Source organism: Stegodyphus dumicola, chromosome 5 (assembly GCF_044657685.1).
Source record: "Stegodyphus dumicola isolate Sdum_Otavi_A_Nest chromosome 5, ASM4465768v1".
Classification (NCBI taxonomy): domain Eukaryota; kingdom Metazoa; phylum Arthropoda; class Arachnida; order Araneae; family Eresidae; genus Stegodyphus; species Stegodyphus dumicola.
The window spans coordinates 121,716,235-121,725,792 of NC_140772.1; the positions used below are offsets into that span (position 1 = coordinate 121,716,235).

Here is a 9,558-nt window from a genome sequence, read left to right on the forward strand (position 1 = left end):
CGCTTATCACGGTCAAATTTTCAGGAACCAAAACAAATACATACTAATCAATAGTAAACCCCTCTTTTATTAAACTCATCTTAGCCGCTTATAAAACTCAGATTGGCAAGAGGCACCCTTCAAAGCTGTTTGTAGTTGATCCGTTTAACTTGTTGACTGTCGTGGCTTATTTATCCTTCAGTTAGTGCTGTAGTGCTAAAAGGTTTAGTAGAAATTCGTCCAGTTTAGATCTACTAACACTCCCTCTATGAAAAGTGTAGGTTCTACCTTTTTCAGAACCTTGTCAGACACTGTTGGCAAAGCTCATTGTTCGGAATGGAACTGAAAGGAACTGAATTTCTTTATCTTAGGTTAACAAAAGCAGTCTTGTAGGGGCATTATAAATGAGTGATTGTTTCTCTGGTTCCTAAGGAAAGGTGGTGAGGTTAGTTTTCCTTCCTTCTCTGTTAGGATATGGAAGTTCAGTCGAAAGTCTTCCCATCGGAATACGCATATTAATTAAGTTTGCAGGAAGTTAACTTGCCAGCACCAGCCTGTTCAGCTATATAATTTGCTATCATTTTAAAAACATTATTGAATCATTATGAAATTGACTGCAAACTCGTGCATGATTTTTGTAATTAATTCTCAAAACATTCAGACCTTTTTATAATAAGTAACACGATAATCAGTTTCGATGGAAATTGTACTTCGTGTCGAAGAACTCCGGTGTTGCAAATCTCTATTAATATGCAGCGGAAAGGTTTTTAGAAAACTTCATGAAATGCTTTCTTGTGTTATTGTATATTATTAGTCTTTGAATAGAAAACAGAGTGATCACTGAAACCCAGAAAGCATTTGCTTGTAACCACGAAGAGAAAGATCGACTTTCTGCTGGATAAAACAGAAATTCTGAATTCGAGCGGATCACTGGGAAAAACAATTTTTAATTTACTGTGGTCGTAACTTGTAATGCTTCGAAAATGCCTAGGCGAAATGATTTGAGCCTGAAAGAAAAAGAAAAAATGTAAATAAAAAGTTTTTTTTTAATCTTCTTCAGAGCTTGTGATGATTTAAGACGTAGCGATAACTCGCTGTTTCGTCTAGTAGGGTCTGCAGAATTTAACTTTAGTTTTCATATACAGTAGCAACCTTGCAACTTTTATAATTACAATTATTTAAATTATTTAATATTTTTAAATAACACCAGGAAATTGCAATGCTTTTAAAGATATCTTTGAATTTTAAATATAGTTTTAAAATTAGAGGCATTTTCATTGTTAATGAATTCAATTTTACGAAAAAAAATAGCGGAATTTACTCCATTGGAAACGATATACACTAGCGAAAAATATCAGCTTTCAAAAATAAGGGTAATATCTAGTTCATTTGATATCCTCAGAAGAGAATGAACTGGAATTACTATTAACAAATTTCAGAAATGATTCGATGAAGTTTTCGGAATTTCAGTAATATTTTTACTGTAATTAAAGCCTTTAATTCAGTTTAAAATTCGGCTAAAGATTTCTATGATGCTTAGGTTAAATCAAATTGCATTTATACCTTTTACGTGGAAAAGGCATACTTTTCAAATTATGATAAATTTGGCAATATTAGTTCACAAGCTGTTGAATTTTAAAGTATTAGTCAGCAAAATTTGGAAATAATTACATATTACGAAAATCAGGCAGAAATTATAAAATGATTTTTTTTCCCAAATTCTGAAATAAAAAATAATAGTACAGATGAAATTAAGAATCAGCTGTAGTACAAAAAAATAAACAAGCAAATAAATAAAATAAAATTATATATAAAAAAATTTCTGAAAGCTTTCAGATTTTTAACGGTAACCTAAAAGGGTTTGTTAAGGTTGGTTTTGTACGCTCTCGCTGAGCTCACGGTCTGCCAGTCTGCTTTTAAATCATTCCATACAATTCAACAGTAAAATAAATTACAAAAATTTTAAAAGTAGCATAGTAGATAAGTTTAGAATTCCCAACGCAGCGTTAAGTGTTGGCAGTTGGCATACACTTTTCTTTTCCTTTCTCCCCCCCCCTTCTCAGTTTGTCATATCAGTGTTCAGTTTTCTAACTAAGATGACTTTACGAACTTTTTTTTTTTTTTTTTTGTCTTTTTATTGTTAACCTTTTTTGCGTTTACTTTATTTATTAAATATTCCGTTCTTGGCACTCTCTCCATATGAAATTCGATTCAGCAAAAAAAAAAAAAAAAAAAAAAAAAAATCACAAAATATTTAAAATCAGCATATCTTTAGAATTTTTGATAGACAGTCTCACGCCCTGAAAATAAAAGTGTTTTTTTCCGTACAGTGTTGCCACTTCTCGATCAAAAATGCGTTAAAGTTTTAAAAAACATGAATTAAGTAAAACAAATTCGAAATTCAAAATTCGGGATTCCAGGTATCCCTGTTCAAGTGGAGGACTACGCTATTGAAAATTTGGTGGTTCTAGGTGTCGTTGTTTTTTTCATACTGTGAAGAACATGCGTGCATACATTCATGGAGATTCTTCATTATTTAATTTGATTAAATATTTTACAGGGGGATAATATTTAGTGGCAGCCATTTGAAAAATGATACGCCGTTTATATTGTTTCAAAGTAAAATGCCGTTTAGGGGCTAATATCTCTTTTGGGACTAACCTCCCTTTTGGGGTAAAAAGGTATTATAAAATAAAAATGATAATCACACTTGTTTTATTATTCTCAGGCTATAAAAAGAGCGTCTTGCAGAAAGTGAAAGTTCCCGTGTTATCCAATGGAGTCTGCTTAAAAATGTTTGGAGAAGCAGGACATAGCTATCCACTTGAAGAAAATCAACTGTGTGCAGGATACAGGGAAGGAGGAAAAGATTCCTGTCAAGTATGCCCATTTTTGTCTAAACTCTACTCATCTATATTAAGAGGCTCAACTTCCTTACCAAAATAAATGTGACAATTGTCATAACTATTGTTAATATGAATTAAACCAATGATATTGTTTCCATAAGGAACAAAAACATATTTACTAAAGTAAAAAGTTCGTTTTGTAAAAGCACAAAAACAAAGAAACATATGGTTGAGTATACATCTTTTTACATTTCATCTTTACAAACAACCAAGAAAATTAGGTGATATTTGCATTCTAAATCGAGGAAACTACAGAAACATCCGTACAGCTTATTAGTACCGCATCCAGCAGAAGATTTTGAGTTTGAATGATCATTATTCGGTGATTTTATCTAGTATGTTGCTGACTGTTGCAAACTACAATTTAATTTTAACGTTTAAAATATTCAATTGTAGATAACGTATTTCGCGAAAGTTTATGCAAAATGCTCTTAAATAATAAAAAAACAACAGTTAATATTTTTAATAAGCTGAACAGAAGTTTATTTTATATAACGAGTCGTTAGCAGTTTTTTCTTAAGCAGTAATAAGTAATTTAAACAGAAAAAAAAAAAAAAAAGAATTGTGCCGAGATATTAATTAAAAACTCTGAAAACGCTATATTGTCAACAAAAAATCATTTACGCATTAGTTGTTGCGGATTGCGCGAGATATTAATTATTGATTGCTGCGGGTTGTTGCGAGATGTTAAAAACTCTGAAACGCTAATTTGGCAACAAAAAAATTATTTAGGTATTGGCTGTTGCGGGTTGAGCGAAATATGAATTTTTTATTTTTGCCGGTTGTTGCGAGATATTAATTAAAATCCTGAAAACGCTAATTTGGCAAAAAAAATTTGCATTTACGAATTGGTTGTTTGTTTGAAAAGCTCCCTAGTTTCTTTATAATGATGGAAATTTGCAATTTAGAGGTTTGAAGTCATTTATGAAAAGACATGCATTTGTAATTAGTTGTAAGAATTTATAAAATAAAATGGAATTATTTAGGAATTGACTGTTGCGGGTTGAGCGAAATATTAATTTTTTATTGTTGCGGGTTCTTGCGAAATATTAATTAAAATCCTGAAAACGCTAATTTGGCAACAAAAAAATGTATTTACGAATTGGTTGTTTGTTTGAAAAGTTCGCTAGTTTCTTTATAATGAAAGAAATTTGCAATTTAGAGGTTTGAAGTCATTTATGAAAAGACATGCATTTGTAATTAGTTGTAAGAATTTATAAAATAAAATGGTATCTCCATTTCAACTGTAGGACTAGCAAATGCTACAAAAGAGAATACATTATGTTGGAATATATTGTTTTAGGAAATTATTGTATTAATTTATATTTTTCTCTAATTACTCCTAATTTTAAACTCTAAAATTTTAAATTTTAGGGAGATTCTGGTGGACCGTTATTTGTGACGCAGAACAACCAGTTTACAGTCATTGGAATCGTATCTGCTGGAATACAGTGTGGAAGTCCTTTACTCCCTGGCATCTATACGAGGGTGCTTTCTCATTTAGAATGGATAGCTAATAAGATAAACAGTTAAAAACTTAAAGAAATAAGCTGGAATCAAAATTTAGTGAATACTTTCATGAAACCAGTAACCAATTCGCTGAACCTTTGTATCTTCCAGCAACGTTGGAATATATGCTTTTTAAGTAGTTGAGTCATACAGAAATGTAGTACTACTACATGAGGGAGTGCAATGAAAATACCTTACTGGAGAAAATTTTTTTCTTTTCCTGTTGAGATTGATATTATGTTTTCTTGTGTCAAAATTGATATTTGTAGACGAAAAAGAATTTTTTTTTTTTTTTTTTTTTTTTTTTTTTAACTTTTTATACTTGGGCAGAATTTGTGATGTTCAAAACTTTAGTCCAAGAATATTAGAATCAATGCACTAGCAGTCAAACCAAATTGAGTTGTCTGCTTATAAAGACAACGTGTAAGTCTGACTTTGAGATATTGAAAAGTTTAGACATTAATGAAGGAATAACTGAAATACTGAGAATGATTTATATTAAATCAAGATGTAAGTCTTAAAGAGTATGGACTTTTTAATACCGATTACCTTTTTTAAATCTCATTATGTTGGAAGACTGCAATTGAGAAAAATGGACAGTGTATATTTTTGACTGGTTCGACATACCAAATGATGCGAAACTCTCTTTGTTGGTCATCAAATATTTTTTATTTTGTTACAAATCATCACAACACTAATTGCTATGCTATGCAGAGTATTGGACTATCTCAAAGAAGTTGCATATTTAGACGGCAGAATATCTAGATCAGAGATGACCAACTTCTGCAGTTACGAAGACCATTTGAAGATGTGTGTTGGCGTCAGTGGTGACGGAATGCTTTTGCTGCAAGAGCATGTTCTGGAGTAAATAATATGGCTTATTTGAAGGCACTAGTAATAGGCAATTAAAATTATTTTTATTAATAGAATTGTAGATCGAAGAACATAGATGCAAAATGTTAAAATGCATAAAATAAGGATCTTAAAATCCATTTCGAGTAATTTTTTTCCTAAAATATTTACGTCAAATTTTAAGGTTTCAAAGTCATACAGGAGGTTAACGAAAACTCTGCGGTTTCACATAAGGAACAAACTAGTTAATTAAAATCACTTTTAGTAATATTCTTGAAATTTTTACAAGAGTTTTAAAAATGATCTGAGGATATAAAATTCTTCAATTAATGACAGAAGCACTAATAAATTTCGGTAAATTTGTTGTGAGCTAAAAATAAGACCTCAGTAGTTCTAGTTGGTCTTCTCTGATTTATATTCTTAAAAAAGCGAATTCTTCTCACAACTGCAAGTGATTATATTTTTTTAACCTTAGATAAATTTCAGTTACCTAATAGTCAGAAAAATAGAACACGAAAAAAAAATTTTTTTTTGAAAAAGATAAACTTCGAACACAGTTGTATATTTCTCTGCATACAGTTTAAAAGTTATTCATTTGTTAAGTTTGTTACTTTTAAAAAATTGTTTTATTCGTGTTTTTGTCATTCTAGTCAGAGCTAGTCCTGATTTTAGTCATTATTTCATCTATTGTACATAATATGTTTTAAATAGTGAAATGAAGAAACCATTTGTTTCGTAACCACGGCTGATTTTAAAAGCAAGTACACATTTCATTGTTATATATATATATTCTTTTTAAAGCTCTAGTCAAATAATTACATGCATGTATTGTTTCATATGTCATTTTTTATGTTTGAAATAAAAACATCGTTATTTTCCTACACGTGTTGCATATTTTTATTTATCTGCTGCTGTAAACTTGTGCAAGTTGTGCAAGGATGATTCTTGCCTCATAGCTTCTGTATATGAAAACAAACATTGCTTAGCAGTTGTCAATAATATGAAACGGAGAGTTCAGGTGCAGGATCTCAAACTCACAGTCATTTTTTCTTCGTACAGCTTCATCGCTTAGGCGACTAGGAAGCAAAATGTCCATAGCCAGGTGCACTTTTTTTTTTCAGCTGAAAGAGCATTCCTTTAGCGTCTTTTAATCCTTCACTCTGAGTCGTCTTTTTAACTTTTCCTTTGTAGACACAAGTGTTTTCGAAGGCAGCATTTGAAACTTTAGACCATAACACAACACACACGGTTCACAGTTCAACATAATTGTAAATTTTATCCCCAAATTTTATCCCAACTGTCTTTTTCACTTAATCTATGAGAATTTTTTAAGTTTATTCTCCTATGTGTCTAGCCAGCCAGAACTAGCAGTAAATCCATGATTTCCTTCATGAATGTCCAGAGAGAGTTTGAGGACTTTCTCTTCCAAAATGGGTCTTGAAATGAGCATTCCTTTTTCCTGTTCTACCTAAACCACGAATAAAGCTCCTCATACACATTCTCGTATTTGCCATCTTTCACACTTCTCTTTTCCTTTAAACTATCAGTACAAGCTCTTTTCGCATACCAAGACTCGATTTCGAACTTCGTTTCACACCGTCTTGCTCGTCAACACCTAAATCCGTGGCAGTTTTATTAACATCTGTCCCTTTTCCCCAATCCCTTTAAGACCTCCAGTTTAATTTATATTGTTAAATATTTCATTAAATTTGATTTGACAGATTAAACAAACATTATGAATATTTATATTGTTAATATTGATTTGTAAGTTAATTTGTTTTCTTTTTTCTCGTTCGACATTCTTACTTGCACAAACAACACAACTTTTTAAGTCGAGATGTAGACCGACAAACTACGCTCAGAAGGAACTGAAAGTTTAGATTACAGCAGAATGCAGCCATAAAACTTCAGGCAATCTTACTGTCGGTTGGTAATACAAAGAAATATGTGTGGTGACTGACAGCTGCTACATAACTTCCTTCAGCCACTTTCACTAAAATGAAGAATGAAGTAGAATGGAACTTTTACAAAAAGGATAAAATGTCACTAAATTGTCAGTTCCAGAAATCAGTGTAACAAAGGGAAAGGCACAAAAATTTTAAAAGTGTTTTACCATAACAAATTTTTAAACAGACCAAGGTAATTTTCGGAATGCATAAAAACGAAGAGTAATTATTATAGCATAGTAAGGGTCATCGGAAATTCGGGAAATTTCCTGAAGAGCCGGTGGCCGTGGTGAAGTCTGTCTCTTGATATTAGACGGTTAAAAAAAAGGATGAAACATAAATCACAATCGCAAGATTCATGTAGCATAAAGGAATAAACACACAGAAAAAAAAATTAATGACACTTAACCTTAAAACAAAAAGTAATTTTAAACGTACTATACTCAAACCATCGCGTCAACACCGTCATTAACTTGTTTCAAATTCATAATTGTTGGATATAATTCTTTACTAGACTGCTTAAAAGCAGACGACATCATATTGATATCGACAGTTTTATGCAAGTCGGTAACTGTTTGCCAGGTCAGAGACTCTCGCATAGGTATCCTGGCATCTTGATGAAGGTTTCTTTTCCAAACTATTAAATGAACTTCACAAGGTTGTATGCATCTTTATGCCTGGCACACTAATATCTTCGGAATCAACGATCAACTTGCATAAAGGTACTGATACTTTTATTATGGGATGTCGTTATAAACTATCATCATCTGAATAGATTGGGCTAATTAGCATTTAGAGTCATCCAAAAGAGACTGAAGTTAAAATATGGAAAATATATCTCTGATTTGCAAATAAGAAAATTCATATAATCTGTATAACAATAGCTGAACTCGTATGATAGCGTTTTGATTATGAACTAATATTAAAAGCTTTAGTTTTAAGACGCAAATTTTAGAGAGAGATTTTGTTAATATTATATATTTTCCAGTTATTTCTAAACTTAAGAAACGGACTAAAATTGCTCCTTAAATTTTAAATCTTTGATTCTGGAGCAGACTGTAAGATATGAATATAATTTTGTTTAGAGATACAAGGTAACCAAAAATGTTCTTGCTAATATTGATCGTCAGAAACAGATAGACATACAACGCAGGTTAGTCAGCCTTAGCTCTCGAATCCATCTCTATCAGCATTTAACACCTTTTGCTACTGTTCCTGCAGCTATTCAATGGTCTGGCGGTAAAACTTAGGGTCTTGAAAGAAGATATAAGTTTGTGAATGAGTGCTGCAGACCTGCATTATTGTCGGATTTCCCATGCGGGTGGTTATTCAGGAAATTAAGCAGGTAATGTTTTGTTAGGGCTAGGTCTAATGAGTACATCTCCCACCCAAGCCGCTGAATGGTATCCCAGGTCGTTCTTGCCATGTCTTGCATTGTCGTGGAAGTACAACTCACCTTTGTGATTAATTTTGCATGGTACATCCGCTTCAACTTCTGCTAGTTCAATTCCTCAGTGATGGTGTAACCTGGTGGCAATAGCTCGTGATGCACCATTTGGCGACTAGACGTTCAACATGATCTTGCATGGGTCTAGAACTAGACTTGAGGTGAGAACCACAGAGTCAACCAATATTTGGTATGTTTGGGAGTGTCATGCCAGACCTATGCTTCGTCGTTCGATCAAGTGTCGATGTGTTGCGATGCCGAAACAGCAACGACAAACAGGTAGCTGTCACTCCTTTTTCTCTTGACTACCGACAATATGAAAGCGTCGCCTTTGCGATTAAGCTTGCATGTTTCACCTGTTGCAACTGCTGTGAGTTCAGATCCTCAGTAATGGTGTAACTTAGATGTAGTCGATCGTAATACACCACTTGGCGACTAGTCCACCAGCTATTCAGTATGATCTTGCATAGATGTAGAAGTTGAAATGTGAGGCATAAGGTGAAGTGGAAACAACCAATGTTTGATACGTTTGGGGAATGCTAATATACTGCTTTTCCTATACACAGCAGACTGAATCAATTTAAGTGCTATAATTATGGAACTAAAAATAAATGAATAAATAAACTAAAAATTGTTCATCTAATCATACACAAAAATTTTGAACCTCTCGATTTTCTGTCAGTCGTATGTGACCATACAATAAGCTTTTGTGGAAATGCAAAGATAAATATCACTAAGTTCAATATTCCCTTTAATTTTTCTTAAAACAGAAATATATTCTCAGTGCAATACTATGTCTGTTCGGTACGTATGTATAGATGCATGGTTGGTTACAATGCTCAGGTTATCAAAGATGTTTTATGGTGACATGATTTAAGTTGTTAACGAGCTGTTGCTGTTTAAGTGCCTTTCTTTTAAA

General features: G+C 32.4%; 1 protein-coding gene across 1 annotated transcript in view; it reads left to right on the forward strand.

Annotated features, from left to right (window-relative positions):
- The window catches only part of LOC118189481 (trypsin-1-like), a 64,958-nt gene extending 58,839 nt beyond the window's left edge, over positions 1–6,119 (forward strand). Inside the window, exons 5-6 of the mRNA XM_085816355.1 lie at positions 2,708–2,859; positions 4,260–6,119. Of these exons, the coding sequence (XP_085672481.1) occupies positions 2,708–2,859; positions 4,260–4,418 (311 nt within the window). The 3' untranslated portion in view covers positions 4,419–6,119. The remainder of the gene's footprint in view (positions 1–2,707; positions 2,860–4,259) is intronic.
- The last annotated feature ends 3,439 nt before the right edge of the window (positions 6,120–9,558 follow it).